The sequence below is a fragment of the Etheostoma cragini genome, chromosome 4 (assembly GCF_013103735.1).
Source record: "Etheostoma cragini isolate CJK2018 chromosome 4, CSU_Ecrag_1.0, whole genome shotgun sequence".
NCBI classification, from domain to species: domain Eukaryota; kingdom Metazoa; phylum Chordata; class Actinopteri; order Perciformes; family Percidae; genus Etheostoma; species Etheostoma cragini.
The window spans coordinates 14,543,089-14,561,847 of NC_048410.1; the positions used below are offsets into that span (position 1 = coordinate 14,543,089).

An 18,759-nucleotide genomic window follows, 5' to 3' on the forward strand; every position below is an offset into this window, starting at 1 on the left:
TGCTATCCCATGTGGATCTCTATAGGACGGGATCACCACCTCATCCAATCTTAACCCCTAGTCTCTGCGTACGCCTCTGCCACTACGTATATTGTTGCTATACCATGTCTCTTATTAAAAGAAAATAAATATATATATAAATAAAAGAGTGTAGATAAAACAATGTTATAAAAAGATTTTGTAGGGTTATACAACATTTTGCCCCAATAACATCAGAACTTTTACTGTACAAAACACAAATCCGTTTAATGATTTCCACTGTGACATTTCACACTTACAGACACACGGTCTGGTTTCCATGAAAGTACACTTACAATGTTTACATTATATATTAGAATCAAAGAGTCTTTTGTGTTTTGTATAGTTAGTTGATTACCTGCTGAACTCATCTTCTGTCACAGATAGTCAACAGACTTTTAGACATAGTGTGACAGACTAGTTTTAGAGGCAGGACAGAACACTGCCCCACTGAGCAAATCTATGACTCAAACTGGAGTTCCGTCCTTTGGAGGAGAAGATCCAGTTTTTTCTTCCTTTTCCAGCTTGCTCTCACTGTCAATGGGGGCAGCAGGCTGGGCTAAACTCTCTGCCTCTTTTGCAGCATCTTTACAGTCCTGTCCAGTTGGGGTGGCACTTTTACCTTCTGCTGATTGGTCGTTGTCTGAAGGAGGCGTTATATTTTCACCTGCTTGTTCCAAATTTATCTCAAGAACTGGAGCGATCACCTCCTGAGCCTCAGGTGCCTCACTGAGGGGCAGAGTAAAGCCCATTTTCCCCCCGCTGCCTTTCCCTCCAGCTGTGGGAGGTGTGAGGCTCTTGGCCTGAGCCTCGTCCTCTCCATGCAGCCAGTCCATCTTCTGAAGGTGTTGCTTGACAGCGTCCTTTACTCGAGCATCAATCATAGCCTCTGTCAGGACACCATCTTCAGAGGAATATGCTGCCGCCTACAAGAGAAAATGAGTCATCAACATGTGTTTTGTAGATTAATTTACCTACCGAAAATCTAAATCTTGTAGCATTTTCTTCAAATAAAAGTATTGTGAAATATAGCTTTTTTTATTCAAAAAGACTACAGGAAACATACCTGCCAAGCCACACCCAGCTTAGAGATCTCTCTTCCTGACATGCCTTCTGTCCATTTTGCTATTTCTGAGCACTTTTGACCATAGTCAAACTGTGCAAGCTTCATTCTCCTGCACACACACACACACACACACGAGATGGGGACAAAGGTAAGTTACTGTTTTATGTGCAATACGTTGCCAGTTTTTTTGTCTTCAACTGCCCAAAACAAATTTAAAGGCCCCAGATGCCCAGCATGATGTTTAATGACCTACATCTCAGAAGAGTGTGAATCTAATACTCATCCTGTCACAGCCATGACTCAGCCCTCACTCTATCAAAATCTCTAAAAATGAATGAATACATTTACATGTGAGTGTAAGACATGGTGGACTGAGCCTAATTACTGGTTTTATAATGCATCCATAGTGTGCAGTGGCTTGGTGCCCGGTTTTAACTGCTGTGCTGCTGTGTGGAGGCTGTACTCACTGCCTCCCTCCTGTGGCGGGCTCCAGCACATATTTGTCAAAGTACAACCGCACCAGCCTCTCTCTCTCGTCGGGACCTGGCAGTGCAAAATTCACTATTTCATCTATACGGTCGTTTATGGCCCAGTCAAACTGCTCTGGTTGGTTACTGGCCAACACCAGCATAAACCTGCCAGAAAAGCAAAGAAATCAAGCAGCTTAAAAGGTGCGCAGTAGCCAAGGTTGTATAGGCAAGGTCAAATTAAAGTGAAGATCATTGTACATTTTAGTTATGCAGAATTTAATCATTTTTACTTGCTGCTCTGCTCTCCGGTGCGATACAAGAATGCATTCAACGTGGCTCTGAGGTCTTCACTGATCTTCTCCTACAAAAACAAAGTAAAGATTGCACATTTTGTAGTTAAAGATAAGTCGAGGAGACTATAAAAGGGTAGGAAAATATGTTTTGAGAGAAAATTATCCATGGTTTCTGGGAAATTGAATAAATGTAAACTTACAGTGGACCGCTTGCGAAGGAATGCATCAGCTTCATCAACAAAAAGCAGAAGTCTGTAACAGGATAAAAACTCATGATAGCCTTTTTATCTGTTGATATTATATCTGGAATAGACAGTATTGTTGTTTGTATATTTGTCCATCTGATAGAATAACAAGTAGCCTACCCGCGTCGACTTGTGCCAGCCCAGTCAAACACTTTGTGCATGGCTGTCACACCATCACGGCCCATGGGTGCCACATCACCACCAGTCATAATTGCGTAGTCCATCCCAGAATGCACTGCCAGCTTCTACTCGAATGAAAAAGAAATGCCTCACAGTTAGACAAAGTATCTTTTTACATATACTGTATGTGAATGTTTGCATCAGTCATTGTTCAGTCCTCGGTTATACCTTAGCAAAGAGAGTTTTGCCTGTGCCTGGAGGGCCGTACATGAGGATATTCCTGTACAGGCCGTTGTTCTGCCTTGTGTTTCTTGTTGCTATGGCGATGTCACGTACGCGCTCTTCCAGGGTAGGCTAATAGATAGAAGAATGCAACTTTAAAATGCATGCTGGTTACGTGCATTGTAAAGGATTTTGTAGTCCACTTACACTGAGCACAACTCCCTCGAGGGCATCCTGAGGTTTGCTCTTCAGCCTTTTTGCCATCTAATTAGTTCAGAAGGCGGGAGAGGAAAAAGTATGATTAGCACATTCAAATCTGCAGGTAAAATAATTAGCAAAATGATCAATTGCTAATTGGCTACCTTGACTGGATGCTTGATGGCCTCTGCCACAGTGAACCGGGAGGTTTCCCGCACCAGGGACGGCTTCCCGAGCCTGGCCTCGATGTAACGTCCCGCCACCGCTGTTGCATTTCGGGCAGAATAAACTCCCACAGCCAAAAGGGTCAGTCCTGCCACCTGGTGATGTAATGAAAAGTTACCCAATATTATAATAACTTTAAAAGTTTTGTTTGAAAATACTTCTAACGTCAAGAAGAAGTAACGTCGCCCAACATCATCCCAAACCTTTTACATGTAAACATTTGGTTATTCTTTGTCCATAATAGGATGTCATCAATGGTATTATACTAGCAAATGCAAATATGTGTGACAGAAGGATTGTAATGTTGGTACTTGTATTTAACAGTACTTGTATTTATCTAACGTCTGTCCTTCCATCTGTGGCAAATTCAGCTCTTATTATGAATTTAATATACAGTAAAATCCTTCAGTAAACTGAAACAGAAATCTCACCGTGGCCGTGACTTTGTCCCAGTCTGAAACAAAGGTTCTAAATCCTTCTCCAAACACAGCACCTGCAGTCCTAAAAGCAAATACACATCAATTGTCAGCATGCCTTTTGGGGCGTTTACAAGATTCAACTGTTACATAACATACAAAACTGAAAATGTCTACGATAAGACAGACTATGGATAGAACTTTATTTATCCTGAGGGGGAACTGCTGATATTTACTGGTATTTATTTCAGTTTCGACTAGTTGCATGATTCAGGACACCGAGATCCATCAGTACACTTTATATAATCCTCAACATTATACATACTACAGTGTGAGATCGAATTGAGTCAGTGTGTCTTACTTTATGGACTCCAGAACAGTCTGTCTGTGTTCTGCAGCCTTTAGACGGATTTGCTCGCGGATTATATCGGCGTTCTCTCGCTCCACACGGCCCCGTGCTTTAGACTCGGCCTCTATACGCAGGAGCTCGTTCTTGTGCCTCAGCTCCATCTCGTGCTCTATTGTCGCTATTAAAACCATGACACACACACACACACACACACACACACACACACACACAGTACATTGTAGTACATTAATCACCGCTCAACATCTTCCAAAATAGCCTGTCATTAGCGTATTATAGTGCTATACCTTTCCTCATGGCCTCCTGTTTCTGTACAGACTCCTCCTGTCTGCGAAGGTTCTCCTCGTTCAGGGCTTGCTGTTGGAGAAAAAAAACATTATGATGCCGTTTCTCATTTTAAAGAGTATTTTTGGGGCTTTTATTGCCTTTAATTGATAGGACTGTAGATAGCTGTAGACAGGATAGGGAGGGGGCACTTCAGTACTGGACTGAGCCTTGGTACATGGGGCGCACACTCAACCAGTTGAGCTACCAGGGTGCCCCGCCGAGTCTCATTTTAAAGCACTTTATTTTGAAATAAAGTGGGAGATAACTTCACCTGTTGTCTTAGTTGGTCCTCATATCGCTGCCTGGCCAGTTTATCTTGATACTGAGCTCTCTGTAGCAGAAAACAACCAACTGTCACAATTCAACTCAAACCGCAGCAGCATTCTTCCAATTGTTTTTAATATACTAAAAGAAAAGGAAAAGTATTGCTGTTCTTACCGCTTGATGCTGCTTGGTCTCCTCATTAACGGTTTTCCTTCTCTCCTCTCCCTGGATTCGTATCTGGTCACCTTTGAGCTGCTCAACTGCTGCTTCATATTCCTGTTACAGAGGCGCACAAAAACATGCAAATATCTATTAAACCCAATTAACACACTGCTGAACATTTTACTCCATTGCAACGGATGCTCAATGCAACTTTACTGCATCTCTCAACAACATTATCCATCCGGTAACATGACTTGATTAGTAACATATTCTTTAGTTGATGCAGCACTGTCAAAGTCAACTTAATTCTCTGAAAAAGCACTGGTGTCCTGCAGCAGATGAAGAGAGAAGCAGTCGTTTAGTGTGTGTGTGTGTGTCTGCTGTACCTTCACTTTGCTCTGATGTTCCATCTGAGTGGTCTGCTCCTGCATTCTAGCCAAATCCAGAGCTTCTTTGGCATGTCCTGGAGGGGTGTGGGAGGAGAGAGGCAGTGAAAAGATGTAATGGCTTTAAACATGGAGATTTTCTATTTGTCTGTCGGTGAATTTTGTCCCTCTTTCTACATCATCTTGCTAAAACGGTAATGGCAAATGCTTAAATCATAAGCACAAAACGAGATACATTCGGTGGGCATGTATGTGGAACAAGTAGAATTTGGGATTTTGAAGCCTGATTGCAAGGTGATGACCTTTGAACACAGTCTAGTAGATTGACTAAAGGTGATAGAAACACAACGTTGTTCGCATAAGCAAACAACCACTGAAGAAAGATTAAATTAAATGTACCGGTGTATGTACCGGTGTGTTGGCCAAGGACTGTGGGCCTCATTACCTAAGCTGTAGCATCACTGAAGCGACCACCACCATGAACCAGAGAGGAGCTGGGTGCTGGAGCGTCAAGACTTAGTGTGTGTACTAATGTTCTTATATTCAGGTGGTTCCTCTGCTGAGCTAACGGGCCGTGCGCAACAAACTTACGGGACTTGTCGAGCTCCTTGGCCGCCTGAGCAGCTCGCTCCAGCCCGGTGGGATCAAAGTTGCTCCATTTGTCCTTGGTTTTATCTCCTCCGCCGCTGGAGCCTCCGGCCGGCGGCGGCGGTGGTGGTGGGGGCTGAACCGGGAGACCAGCAGGCACTTCAGGCTGCCCCTTGTTCAAACCAAACAGCCACGACATTTTAAGGACAATGAATGAAGCACAGTTAAGCCGGTTCTATGTGGAGCTAGAGGTAGCTTCTGCTCCAGACCTGTCACTGTACTTCCCTTACACGCGTGTCATGCCGCAATCTTCTGCGCATGTGCAGCAGATTTTACAGGTTTTTTGAATAACTGCAACGACGATTGGTTGGTAACAAGTACTTCTTCTTCTCATTGGCTGTTCCAACAACCGTCTTCAGCAGAGGTCATTCACGTAAGTCCCACCCAAAGTTGTATAGTAGCCGCAGAGGGTCATAATAGATGCAATTCACAGGAAAGGACTAGTTTTCGTTTGGTTACATCAGGTTGTAAGTGGGGTGTATGCTTTGTATCTCCTTGTCTAGCAATGCGCATCCATCAGGAATAGATGTTGACTGGAGGAATGTTTAGACTTCAAACCTGGATGTTCGTTCTTCTTAAACATCATTGCTGGCTGATAATTGTCCTTTTGTTCTGTAAGATTGTGAGACTGTGCATAGTGGCTCATGGCCATAAGAACATTTGTTTGATAGCAGCCAACATGTCTAGAATAAGATATATCTCAAAATCACATCCTGGACCTTAACATGTTTAAATAGATATAAGAAAGGACAAATGAAATACCAAAAACGTTTAATGAATGAATATTTTAAGAGGACAACCTGGCCACAAGAAATGGTAAAAATATATATTTACACAAAGATGAAAACTTGAGGTCACTCTTCTTCTCCACCTCCAAAAAAACTCACAATCAGCATCAAATCATAAGTTCACAAAAGGTTGCATATGCAAACACAGGGAAGCTTGTGGAAATTGATAAATCACATCCTCTATCTCAAAACTGAGGAGTCTGACTCTAGTGAAGTATTTTGTACAGAAAAGTCTGGCACACATGACAGAGGTGTTGAATTGAAATCAGTGACAGAGCAGAAGCAGGGCTGTCTGTGGACAAACCGATTATTAAACTATTATGTTTAACCTCAGCTGCCATCTTGGATTTTGATTGTATCCTTGACATAAGAGTGCAACACGTACCAAAAAAAAAATCCACTATAAACTTGACTTGAAATAGGTCACTTAAAAATAATTTACAACTGGATTTAAGGGTTGTCCGCACTTGTCAAATCTGTTTTTGTGGATCCACTGCATTTGGACAACACAATTGCAGAATGGGTGCAGGGTAACATATTGAGTGGAGAAACCTTCCTACAAGGTCATCAAGGTCAGGGATCAAGGAACTGCAACAATAATCATCCATCCTGCTGAAGTGTCCCTGAGCAAGATATTGCATCGCTTTCTACTTTAGTGACATTGCTCTGTTGGCAACTCTGTTTAAAATCAGTGTGGGGCTAATCCACGCGAGCCTCGATGTTGACTTGTTTATACATGGTGCAGGAAACGAGACACAGGTCTGGCTGTGCATCAGGTCACGGTTTCTCTGATCAGCCATCAGTCAACACTTTTTCAGCCACATATGGTCATCAGACTCTTGTGTCAAGAAAGGTCATTTATGTGGGTCGTGGAGCAGCCCTGGTATTGTAGGAAAGGAAGTATCATGAAAAATGTATATGAAATAATTTAACTACATTAACCTTATATTATGTGAAAGATACTAAGATGAAGTGACAACTTTAAAGCGAGGTGAGTGAGTGCCTGAAGGACTCATGAACAACTCCACAATCCTAAACCACAGAACTGTAAATATGTTACTGCAGAAAGTCCTTCACTATAGCAAAACAATGCGGGAGAAGACACCAGAAGGCTCCTTGCCGTCACCCAATGCTGCACGGAAACCTTCCTGTTGCCGAGCATGCGCCAGCTTTGTGAGTGAGAGGAAAGTCCGAGGTTCAGTGATTGCCAGATCACTGATCACACGTCGGTTAAGCTGAACGCTGGTCTGTATGGGAGAAGAGAAGAAATGTTTCACATAGAGATAAAGCAAACGTGTAGAGAGGACTGGTGCAAAACTGCAACATTCAACACAACTAACCTTGGTGAGGTTGTGCATAAGACCGGGATACTTCATGCCGTGCTCTCGTGATGCTGCTGCAATGCGTGTGATCCAGAGCTGAAGAAATAAGAGCACAAATACAATAAAGTCATATTAAGTACCATGCTCAATTAAATAAACAATTCATATTGTGGTTTGGTCAAATACAATGCCTCCATCATTCCCAAAGACTCCCTACAGGTGAGGCATACTTGTTACTATACAGATACCGGTAGCATGGGTTACATACTAGCTAGAAGCTCTTTTTCAGATATTACAAATTAAATCTCATTGAGAGACTGCAGCCCGTGTGCCAGCCATGGGCTTGTTGTTATGGAGGATGTGTCTTACAGTTCTCATGTAACGTTTCTTGAGCCTCCGAGCTGAAGTGGCGTAGACAAAAGCTCTCCTGACCGCCTTCACAGCCAGACTGTAGCAGCGGTTCTTTCTGCCTCTGAAGTGCTATTGGAAGAACCGAGAGGGAAGATGACTGAAAATGATTTTCATTGTGTCATTATGTTATTAATATTAAAGTAAAATTATGAGGAATCTTTCTAAAAGAATCCAACAACATGGACCACCTCTACACAGCAGAACAATATAGCAAATGAATCACTGATTTGCTTTAGATGTAACTGCCAGACAGACGTCAATCACAACATTTTGACAGTATGGAACAGCATAGCCTCTTCCTTCCAGTAAATAGTCGTGGCCTTACCCGTGCATTTTTGAGAACTTCTTGAACTTTCCAGTATCTGTCAGGTCCACGACTTCTGATCAAACAAGACAACGTCAGAAATACCATGTCTGTTCTTCTAGTGAACGACTTCACCACTATCTCCCAACAGGATAAAAATACTATTTAAATGACCTTAGACCAGCTCCACCAGTAAAGAGACTTTATGTGAGCTCAATTCCACACACGCCTTGCTATGAGCACAACTAACAGAGCAGAGCTGAGGAGCACTGGGTTCGCTTGATTTCTAAGCCCGGACATCTTGTGACTTTCTGTTCTGCCTGGGTTTTGCTGACATAAAAACGCCAAGAAATATATCATGATAGCTAGACCTTGTTTTTTTAAAGTCCATGTGGTAAACAAACTATGAAATAAAACTCAAAAAGTTGAAATGAACCACAAATATTCCACGTCTCATCATGCAGCAGAGGGAAGCCAGTCAACAAAACACGCGCTCCCACCAGAGCAGTGACGCGGCCCCGGTGTTGTATGCTTGGATAACAGGCGTTGGAGGTCAGTTAAACTCCAAAATGTCGGTTGCTGCTCTCACGTCCTTGAGCCGCTGTGGTGTTTTGGCGTTCCGCTCCCCCGCAGGAGTGGTGGTATGTTGAAAAGTCTTTAGTATAATTAAACAGTTTAAATCAGTTGATATTGTCAGTTTCAGTCTCTGTCATCGCATTTCTCAGAGTAACGTGACAACATTGCGGAGGGCTCCGTCTATGCTCTGAACTTCAGATAGCTACTAGCTAGCTTGCCCTTACTGTTAATTGTTAATTGTATTGACACAACAATAGCGTTTTGAACGGGTTAATATCTTTTTACTGACTGTTGTGTGTTAAGCTTAACCTGTAGACAATTCAAATCCATGTAAACACCCGATATGGCAGGAAACGAGTTAAATAAGGTGTAAACATTGTTCCTCTTATACATAGTAACGTTAACATTACCTAATGTGTGTTATTATAAAACAACAGTGTGACACACTATGTACAGAATTCAGTCACAATAATCAACCAGACAACATAAAATGTATAATGCCTTTTCTAATAGAGCCACGTTTAGCAATCACGTCACTGCAATGTTTCATACGATCATGAGTGATGACCGATACATAAACAATAAAGCATTACATGTTTTTGTAATTTTGAATTGTTTGTGCTTTAATGGGTAAAAAAATGAAGCTTTATGATAACTGCTGTCGAAGTGGTTTAGGGTTAGTGTAAAGCCATGTAGAGTGACAGTACCGTGCCAATATGAATAATGTAAACGTAACGTATTCTCTCCCCTTGTCGCTACTTTCAGGCGGTGCGGTACGCTCAAACAGCAGCGGTCCCAGTAGCTCAACCCAGAATAAAGAAGTTCCAGGTGTACAGATGGGACCCAGACACTCCAGGAGACAAACCACGCATGCAGACCTACGACATCGACCTCAACACGTAGGTGCTGCCATGAGAAGCCCAGTGCTGTATGTGCAGCAGTGCATCAATCTGTGTTATTGTTGATTTTCTACTTATATACGTGACACAATGTTCTGAGATCCATACATTTGGGATGAGTTTAAGCTAAATCCATTTTTTTTTTATCAAGACACTTGAAGTGTATTATTGAATTTATTTCGTTGCCACTTGTTAAAAAACAACAACAGGGAAACTGAGTTTAGAATTGACACCTGGCGTCCAGTCTGAAATGATCATTATCTGTGTGTCTGTGTGTGTGTCTGTGTGTGTGTCTGTGTGTGTGTCTGTGTGTGTGTGTGTGTGTGTCTGTGTCTGTGTCTGTGTCTGTGTCTGTGTGTGTGTGTGTGTGTGTGTGTGTGGCGCTGTTTTTAATAGCACTGCTATTAGCTCATCATTTGCACTAGTGGAGGCTTATCTTACAGGGAAGTTCAAAGCAGTACTCGAGCACATGCAAACAGAGAGCATTATTAATGAACTGTGAACAGCCTTCATGTAGATTTAACTCAGGTGGCTCTGACAGCCTGGCATATTTCCAATCCTCTTCCTTCATCTGTTCTCTAATCAGCTCGGAGAAACTCTCCACTCACTCCAGCCAAAAGAGTCCAATAGTCAAAAATGCTCTTAGGCCATAACATCTGTCAGGATGTTCTTGTTGGACAAGTCAAACACATCAGATACTTTCATGTCTTGACATTCTGTCCTCACAGACTTGTTTTGTTCTTCTCCATGTAGTTGTGGCCCAATGGTTCTTGATGCCTTGATAAAGATCAAAAATGAGATGGACTCCACTTTGACTTTCCGCCGCTCCTGCAGAGAAGGTCGGTAACATGGAGGCCAGAATAAACCAATTTACAAGATAAAACGATAATTAAATGTGTCAAACAATAATTCAGTGTAAATAGTAGTAGTAGTTGTTGTTATTGTTAATTTAGTAGTCAATTAATATATTAGAACCCCCCCATTTTAAAGTTTATGCCAACTACAGGTATAAAAGATAACGCTGCACTCTCTCCATCGTCCGACTCTTTTTAGAGTCTACATTACTCTTCTTTTACCTATAAAACATGTTATTACGCTAAAATAACACAATACTCATGTCCAGTATTGTAATAGGAGAGTGTTTTTGTCTTCACATTATCCTGTCTTAGAAATTCTATAAACCTATTATTATTTTGTGTAAATTAAGGTATTTGTGGGTCCTGTGCAATGAACATTAATGGAGGAAACACACTTGCCTGTCTCAACAAGATTGACACCAACATTAGCAAGCCAACAAAGATTTACCCTCTACCACATATGTATGTGGTCAAGGACCTGGTACCTGTGAGTAAATATCCATCCATTTCTATTTATGTGAAAATGTTTTTGACACCTTTTTAAGTTAATCATTAGTCGTCTTTGTATTTTCATGGAAAATATGCACATGGCAATTTTGGTGTACGTTCAACAAACAAATAAATAAAGTGTTATTGTTGCTTCTTAGATTCAATCAGAATCAAGAATTCAAACTAGCCGTGCAATAAAACTGAATATTAAAGTGATATCAGGTTGTTCCTTTTCTTCTTTGTTGATATATTCCCGGCCTTTCGTGAGTGAACAGTAAGTCAAGTTTATATGTATAACAGACAAAGTCACAAAGTGCTTCACAGGCCAAATTAGTTCATAAATTAAATTAAATCAATATGATAATCATAAAAACACAGTAAATCATAAAAAACATAAAATCATAAGATGTTACCTTTTTAAATACAATCAACAATGTGGCTACATAACAGCAGCTGCCTTCACCAGGCTGACCGACCGCAGAAAATGACTGAACTAAAATAGTTTCTGTCTAGGTCATGGTAAGAAATCAGCAGTGTTTATCGGTTGACTCTTTGATCTTACTTCGCCACCCACCATAGCGAGCGAGTCAAATCTGCCTCTAGTAAAACAGACAGACTGGCAGCCTTGTGTGCCGACTAAATTCTTGAATGTGCTATTGGTTTGCAGGACATGAGTAACTTCTACGCCCAGTACAAGTCTATTGAACCCTACCTGAAGAAGAAGGATGACTCAATGGAAGGAAAAGAGCAGTACCTGCAGTCCGTGGAGGACAGACAGAAACTGGTACACCTGTTGTTGTTGTTGTTGATGTTGTTTTTAAAAAATCAAACATTGAGATGCATCATAGAAGTCACATGAAAATAAAAAGCTTTTTGTCCTGTGTAGGACGGGCTGTATGAATGTATCCTGTGCGCCTGCTGCAGTACAAGCTGCCCCAGCTACTGGTGGAATGGAGACAAATACCTTGGGCCTGCTGTGCTGATGCAGGTGTGTGTCTGAGCACAGAAAGATTTAGGACTCACTTGATTGAAGTCTTAATCGGTATGAAAAATAACCAGAGTTTATGCGTCTCACCCTGTTGTCTCTCAGGCGTATCGTTGGATGATCGACTCGCGAGACGAGTTCACAGAGGAGCGTCTGTCCAAGCTGCAGGATCCTTTCTCCCTATATCGCTGCCACACCATCATGAACTGCACCAAGACCTGCCCCAAGGTAACCTGTCGCCAAACATCTGCAGCCACTTGCACACCACAGCTTCTGTATGTCTTGTGACTTTGAAATACAGACGTCCCCTTTGGGAAGTTTCTTACGGCTCTTTCCTCATCTGTCTGGTCTTCATTTTAGGGCCTGAACCCAGGAAAAGCAATAGCTGAGATCAAGAAAATGATGGCCACATACAAAGAGAAGAAGGTGGCTTCTGTCTGAAACCTCAGTAGTCCTCTTCTACAACTTTTCCCTCCATGATCAAATTAAATATTAAAATGTTATTATATCAATATATTGATGCTTTTTGAGGTCTGAATGGCCTGTACACCAGTCAGCTTCACCACTACCACCACACTGCAGACTGCAGTCAACTGTAACGGGAATGTGTGTGTGGTTGGAGGACTTAAATAAACGCATGTACAGGATGAATGCACAAGAGTCTGTGTGTCTATGTGTGTCTTACATGTACCATAACAGAGGTTTTTATCTTTAATGCAACTATTTGTACGGTTGTGCAATTGGGTGACATGTTGCTGCATGTCATAGTAAAAATAAGTTTTCTTGTGTGTGAACTTTTTTTTTTTTAACTCGCTGCTTTTCAGCGGTTGCTTCATTTAAAGACATACAGTGTATACGTTCCCTCAGACCATCCAACACACCAGCAGCAGTCATTCTTTTGATTGGAAATAAATAGTTGAAATGCCTGCAGCTGTTTCCAGTGGTTATTATTTAAAGTCACTAGTGTGGCTACATAGTTCCACGATGGGTAGCAGTCAGTGTCGTCTATATCAGTGTTTCTCAAACTTTTTTCAATATTGTACCCCCTTTGAATTACTTTCAAATCACTTAATCCATTTATTACAAAAATTTCACGCAGCCCCTGCAGTACTCCAAAGTTGTTGTTTTTTTAAGTCGTGTTTTGAGTTCATGTTGTTTGCATTCTTTTAAAGTGTTTTATTTTAAAAAGTCACATAGTGTAGATGTTGGTGTCTCACTGGCAATACATCTGCTGACCCGACACAAACATTCAAAGCCTGTGTGGAACAGCAGATTTTAGTTTAGCGGTCTGGAGCATAGAAATATAGAATAAATCTCATTTGATTTCTAAGGTCTGGAGTCTTGTTGATGCATAAGCTTTAAGTTGTATTGTGTGCATAGTTCCATTTGTTGTGTGTGTGTGTGTGTGTGTGTGTGTGTGTGTGTGTGTATACAATGGAGAAAAACTTTTTTCTTTTTCGGAAAATGTACACGCCAGACACCGTTCGTAATATTGCAAATATGTAAGTGGACCATAGGCTCAATCCTTATTGTGTTACCTCCTTCAGATAGTGACTTAACATTGATTTATAGAAATAATTAGGCACCTACATTTAATCAATGAAGACAAAATAATGACGGAGAAACGATGGAATGGAGAATAACATCATGACAATCAAATAAACGAGACACTGTGGGTTGTATTATATTACACAGACTACGTGCTGTCCCATCAGCTCCTGCTGAAATGTTGGTATTCACAAAGGCCACCCGGTCGCCTAGCAACGGTAATAGCTGTGATTTGGCAACCAGCAGCAACTACAAATGTCTGGTCAGTTCATCGACAGCCTACTTCTGATCCTAGCGTGGAAGGACCTTACGGGTAGCCAGTCTCAGGATGGCCATGATGTCGGTGCGGGTCGGTGTTGGGACCGGGGGATGGAGGCCGGGACTGGACGGGGAGGAGACTACAGATGCGGGGTGGTACAATGTGGCTCTGTGAGGTCGTCCTGCTCTCAGTGGACGCATGAGAGCTGAGGATAGCCGGAGCAAAGTGAAGCAAAGTTGGGTAAGAAAAAAGTCTTTGCATTTTCAGTTTAGTTGGAATTACTCTTTTGTTTTTATTTTACGCATGCGTGGTATCACTGACACTCACAGATGGTTCAAAAGTATTAACTTTAGTTGTATTTAATGCTGAGAATCATAGAGGGGAAAGAAGAGGAGATGTGAGCTGATTGTGCACAGATTGCATGCAGCCCAGTTTATGTTACAAAGACATCAAAGTATCCAAAGCGTTTATCAGTTTGCTTAATGTACACCGAATATTAGTGGGATAAATTGCGTGCATGCTAATGGCTGTTGAGAGCTGACATGTGGTCCTGTGTTTTCACTGGCGAGAAGAAAGAGGAGGGACTTCACAGCTCAGCCTGCAGCAATGGAACTACAATGGAGAGAGGGAGAAAAAAAAACACAATTGCTTCATGAGGCTGGGGGTCGATGAGGGTACATGGGAAGATGAATTGTGTTGTATTTTATATTTATTTATCTGCCATACTTGCATAAAAACAAAAAGTGTAAAATAGATGCAGCAGTGTTGCTGCTGTCCTCAGAAATTCTTACGTGTGTGTGTGTGTTTGTGTGTGTGTTTGTGTGTGTGTGTGTGTGTGTGTGTGTGTGTGTGTGTGTGTGCGGGTGTGTGTGTGTGTGTGTGTGCGGGTGGGGGGGTCAATGGGGAGAGGTGGGGTAATCGCTCCCAGATGTGTGCTATGCAAACATATGGTTTCCGAAAGCAACTGTGATGCACAAGAAGAATGTGTGTGTGTGTGTGTGTGTGTGTGTGTGTGTGTGTGTGTGTGTGATGCTGGTACACAAACTTCACTTCACAGATGTAATGCTATACATGCAGAACTTGTGCAAACCATGTTTCAATCACATTTTGTGTTTAGTGTGGCCTCAAAAATGCTGGTGGAGAAAAGTCTACACTGTAGGAAGTAAAAAGCACAAGCAATTAACTGCTTCATGCTGTATGTATGAAACAGGCTACAGTACTACAGGGGAGGAGGAGCATTCATTCTTTCCACAAAGTGGAAAAGTAGTTTAGTGAGTGTTACAGGGAGCTAAGGTAATGGATTTTACTGTATGCAATTCTTTATCAGGGTGACTTCCTAAATTTCTTTGACAACTTTACAAAAAAGTAATAGTCAGTGATGAATTGATGCTGTCAGGGTTAGTGTCTTTTTGTCCACATGTACTGTACACTGAACATGAGAGGCTCTTGCTCGGGGAGTGAAGAAGAAAGAAAAGGGGGAAAAGCGGAGTGTGGGGAGGGGGGGGTTCAAGGAAACGACTAGTGAAGGCGACAGAAGGGAAATGAAGGATGTGGAGAAGACAGACGGAGAGAGAGAGGGAGGGAGGGATGAAGACAATTTAAAGAGAGGGTTGGGGTTGAAGGGTCCTCTGTTTCTTTTCCTGGAATGCAGCCCCGAGACTCTGGTGCAGCGAGGAAAAGTAGGAAAACAGAGAGATTGTTTCTAGGAAGACAGACGTGCCACATTCTTGCTGTCAGACTTTTCTCCCCCTCTTTTTTCTTGCCTTTGCTGTTTGGGGCCAGGTTTTTTAAAAGAAGGGCAGGAGAGAGGGGCGAACAGTGGGAGGAGGGCAGGAGAGAGGATGTTCAGGAGACCAGAGCAATATATAGCACTAAGCATTTTATTCCCCTCTTGTCTCTGTTTGGATTATAAATATTCTCCTCATCTCTCTATCCAGTGTTAAAGATAGTCTACCTCCCAGAGTGACCATGAGAGTCCTCCTACTCATCTGCATGCCAGGTAACTGCACCAACAGTCTACTGCAGCCGATGAAAACTTGGTTTCAAATCTCAAATTTAAATATTTATTACTAAATGTGCAACCATCAAATAGCTTCTTGTTTTTGGATATTACTTTTATTCACTCTCTTAACAAGAGTTAGATGAGAAGATTGATACCACTTTCTTTTTTGTTCAATAAAAATTGAAGCTACAGCCAGCAGCCAATTGGCTTAGCATAAAAAAAACATGGGGGGGGGGGGAAAGCTAGCAGTTCAGTACAGTTAGAGGTTTGTGCTACAGCCTCACATGATCTTGGATCAGTAGCACATGGTGGCTAATGCTATCAAACTTAAGAGATATCTTGTTGTGTAAAGGACATTACTAAGTCACTTTACTGACATGATGGCCTCTTCTACACATGTGCTAATGTTACACTAGCATTTTTCTCCTATTCCTGTACCAGGCCAACAGCAAAATTTACACTAAAGTTGATTTTAAGCAAACTACTGTGGGTAAAACAAAACAACAGTTTTTGATTGTCTTGATAATAAAAACCTATATTTAAAAAGTATTTTAACACACCATGGTTCAATTCAGTACACAGGTCTGGTGACTTTGTGTAACTTTTGGTAACTGTGACTGCAGGTGTAAGTAAGACTGTAGCAGCAAAAACTGCGTGTATTGAATTGAGTATGGGTGCGTTTTATTTCTTATGAACTCAACATTAGTGGCAAAAAACCTTTGAGAAAAAGTACAATGTACAAAACTTCAAAAGGGAAAATAGAATTTAGAAAACACCTCAAAAAATTACTAGTTTAATAATAATAACAAAGCATTAAAGATACTCAGTGTTCAGAGTACTTGTATTTACTGACTTTCCGTCCCCTGTTTTTCACTCATTACACCATCTTTGTGATTACTTTGTATTCTGAAATGTCAACAGTTCTGCTGCTCGCCCAGGCTCAGTACCAGGATCCGTATCCTTTTTTGGGTGAGTTCATTAAGAGAATATTGGCCTTGATTGTTCTAGCTCAGCATCTGTTTACATCAGAGCTCTGCACATATGTTACCCATTTGTTGTTGTCCTATGATGTGTCACCTAGCCTCGAGGAGTTCCCTCCTCCATACTTTGTTATTTACCACCTGCATAGCAACTGTTGTCACGGTATTAATAGCACTTTGACCAGTCTGCGTGTTATTAATTTTAAACATGTTGCATATGAAGTCATGCAGTACACCCTTGTAAACTGCATGTGTTGTTTTGGCATGCAGGTGGTTTATTTTATATGGTGCATTGCTTTTTGTTTGGTTTGTATTTGGTTTCACAATGTTGATCTAATGAGACAATTTTCTCTCTGCCATTTTGTGGCTTAACAGATGACTATGGGCCAGACTACTTTCAAGGTAAAGCATTCAGGTTCATAGAAAATGTCCTTGATGTTACTGTCATTGTTTAACATGAGTGTATTTTATAAAAGCGATTCCTCTTTCTTGTCCAGTGCCTGTAAATCCTGACTCTCATACTGATACCTACCAGCAGCAGGTTCGACTCGAGCCAGCGGTCCGTTCAGAAGAATCAGGTATATTTGCTGAATTTTCTCCCTCATTGAGTCATGCTATTAAGTAGCTTGTGTTTTGTCTAGAACTCATGTCAAAATCTGTTTTCCATTTGAATATCAGAGTCTGATTTGGTGACAGAGCCGACAGAGCCTGGCCCTCTTGGTAAGAAAACCGTTAGAGAAGGGAGGACAGATTATCACTTGTTTAGTTTGAGTGGAGAAATAATTTTTGCTGTTTTTGATTTCTCGGCAGATTGCCGAGAGGAGCAGTATCCCTGCACCAGACTCTACTCTGTTCACAAGCCATGCAAGCAGTGCCTGAACAGCCTCTGCTTCTACAGGTAGACACTGAAATGACTTTTGAACAAGCAGTTCACCCCACAATGAAAACAAGCCATTTCTCTTTGTCCTTTAATTAGTAAAAGTTTTCTGAACTTTGTAACTGTGAGTTTGTACAACAAATGACTCAGCATTTCCCTAAACAATTGAAACTACTACTTCTACTACCCTAATTCCATAAAGAAAAAATTGTTTATCAATTTCCAAAACAAAAGCCTGTATTTAACCAATTTATTGATATTCTTCCAAGACAATGCATGACTTTTGGTCTATTCTGGTGAGGTAAATACAGAAGTAAAAATATAGGACTTTGGGAGCTACAATAAATTTATTTGATGTGTATTAATACTCATTTCTTCTGAGTGTTTTTAGCAGGACGGTGAATGTGAGCTTGTTTAAAAATAAACTACAGTGTCCATGTTTATAGTAATGAAGGAAACATCTCAGCCAGTGCAGTCATTAATATTTCCAGACTTATTCTTTGAGTTTTGACTGATGTGAAAATTACTCTTTCATAATCTCTACATATGTTTCCATTAAGTTTGCGACGGGTGTACATCATCAACAAGGAGGTGTGCGTGAGGACCGTGTGTGCACATGATGAGCTGCTCAGAGGTGCGTTCACTGTACTCTGCAGTCGTGGTTTTTTGTTTGTATATTGAGACTCATTTTACCCGTCTCTGTGTGTTTAGCGGACCTGTGCCGCGATCAGTTCTCTCGCTGCGGCGTTGCGGCGCATAGCGGCCAGTGTGCATCACTAGGACCAAGCTGTGGGAAGAGCTGTGGTGGCTGCTGATTGACTCCAGAGATCACCTGCCCAGATACTGCCACTTTTTCTACCACTCACCCACATCCTCTTACTGCATCCTCCTTCTTCATCCCAGTTTCTCCTCACTTTGCCTTTTGACTCTTCCTGTACAACTTATTACTCGTGCGAAAAACATGTTTTGTGTAAGTTTATCTTACACAAAAAATATATTTGTGTGTTTATCTTTGTCACATGTATGTTTGCCCAG

General features: G+C 41.5%; 4 protein-coding genes across 4 annotated transcripts; 2 read left to right on the forward strand and 2 right to left on the reverse strand.

The window, feature by feature from the left end:
- Positions 1–215: 215 nt before the first annotated feature.
- Positions 216–5,711, reverse strand: atad3 (ATPase family AAA domain containing 3). Its single transcript, XM_034869253.1, has 16 exons — positions 5,371–5,711; positions 4,780–4,856; positions 4,406–4,507; positions 4,239–4,298; positions 3,928–3,997; positions 3,635–3,800; positions 3,289–3,358; positions 2,797–2,952; positions 2,642–2,698; positions 2,441–2,566; positions 2,213–2,337; positions 2,048–2,099; positions 1,845–1,915; positions 1,552–1,719; positions 1,085–1,193; positions 216–944 (listed from the first exon to the last, which is right to left on the reverse strand). Exons 1-16 carry the CDS (start codon positions 5,564–5,566, stop codon positions 486–488), a joined length of 2,064 nt encoding a protein of 687 aa, XP_034725144.1. The 5' UTR covers positions 5,567–5,711; the 3' UTR covers positions 216–485.
- Positions 5,712–6,181: 470 nt separating this feature from the next.
- Positions 6,182–8,518, reverse strand: mrpl20 (mitochondrial ribosomal protein L20). The gene is made up of 4 exons (XM_034869314.1): positions 8,274–8,518; positions 7,907–8,017; positions 7,556–7,633; positions 6,182–7,462 (listed from the first exon to the last, which is right to left on the reverse strand). Exons 1-4 carry the CDS (start codon positions 8,358–8,360, stop codon positions 7,292–7,294), a joined length of 447 nt encoding a protein of 148 aa, XP_034725205.1. The 5' UTR covers positions 8,361–8,518; the 3' UTR covers positions 6,182–7,291.
- Positions 8,519–8,737: 219 nt separating this feature from the next.
- On the forward strand, positions 8,738–12,988 carry sdhb (succinate dehydrogenase complex, subunit B, iron sulfur (Ip)). Its single transcript, XM_034869289.1, has 8 exons — positions 8,738–8,893; positions 9,594–9,727; positions 10,481–10,566; positions 10,935–11,071; positions 11,741–11,857; positions 11,960–12,061; positions 12,164–12,286; positions 12,419–12,988. Exons 1-8 carry the CDS (start codon positions 8,822–8,824, stop codon positions 12,497–12,499), a joined length of 852 nt encoding a protein of 283 aa, XP_034725180.1. The 5' UTR covers positions 8,738–8,821; the 3' UTR covers positions 12,500–12,988.
- An 848-nt stretch (positions 12,989–13,836) lies between these two features.
- On the forward strand, positions 13,837–18,715 carry mfap2 (microfibril associated protein 2). The gene is made up of 9 exons (XM_034869312.1): positions 13,837–14,105; positions 15,803–15,864; positions 16,789–16,836; positions 17,223–17,249; positions 17,345–17,425; positions 17,526–17,567; positions 17,658–17,745; positions 18,285–18,358; positions 18,436–18,715. Exons 2-9 carry the CDS (start codon positions 15,834–15,836, stop codon positions 18,537–18,539), a joined length of 495 nt encoding a protein of 164 aa, XP_034725203.1. The 5' UTR covers positions 13,837–14,105; positions 15,803–15,833; the 3' UTR covers positions 18,540–18,715.
- The last annotated feature ends 44 nt before the right edge of the window (positions 18,716–18,759 follow it).

Coding starts and splice junctions, on each gene's coding strand:
- atad3 (XM_034869253.1), bottom strand. CDS start 5,566: ATGTCGTGGCTGTTTGGTTTGAACAAGGGGCAGCCTGAAGTGCCTGCT. Junction 2,699..2,796: donor CCATCAAGCATCCAGTCAAG/GTAGCCAATTAG, acceptor TGAACTAATTAG/ATGGCAAAAAGGCTGAAGAG. Junction 2,338..2,440: donor GCAAAACTCTCTTTGCTAAG/GTATAACCGAGG, acceptor TCATTCGAGTAG/AAGCTGGCAGTGCATTCTGG.
- mrpl20 (XM_034869314.1), bottom strand. CDS start 8,360: ATGGTATTTCTGACGTTGTCTTGTTTGATCAGAAGTCGTGGACCTGAC. Junction 8,018..8,273: donor AAGTTCTCAAAAATGCACGG/GTAAGGCCACGA, acceptor TTCTTCCAATAG/CACTTCAGAGGCAGAAAGAA. Junction 7,634..7,906: donor AGAAACGTTACATGAGAACT/GTAAGACACATC, acceptor TTATTTCTTCAG/CTCTGGATCACACGCATTGC.
- sdhb (XM_034869289.1), top strand. CDS start 8,822: ATGTCGGTTGCTGCTCTCACGTCCTTGAGCCGCTGTGGTGTTTTGGCG. Junction 11,072..11,740: donor TGGTCAAGGACCTGGTACCT/GTGAGTAAATAT, acceptor ATTGGTTTGCAG/GACATGAGTAACTTCTACGC. Junction 12,287..12,418: donor GCACCAAGACCTGCCCCAAG/GTAACCTGTCGC, acceptor TCTTCATTTTAG/GGCCTGAACCCAGGAAAAGC.
- mfap2 (XM_034869312.1), top strand. CDS start 15,834: ATGAGAGTCCTCCTACTCATCTGCATGCCAG. Junction 16,837..17,222: donor GGATCCGTATCCTTTTTTGG/GTGAGTTCATTA, acceptor GTGGCTTAACAG/ATGACTATGGGCCAGACTAC. Junction 17,746..18,284: donor AACAGCCTCTGCTTCTACAG/GTAGACACTGAA, acceptor GTTTCCATTAAG/TTTGCGACGGGTGTACATCA.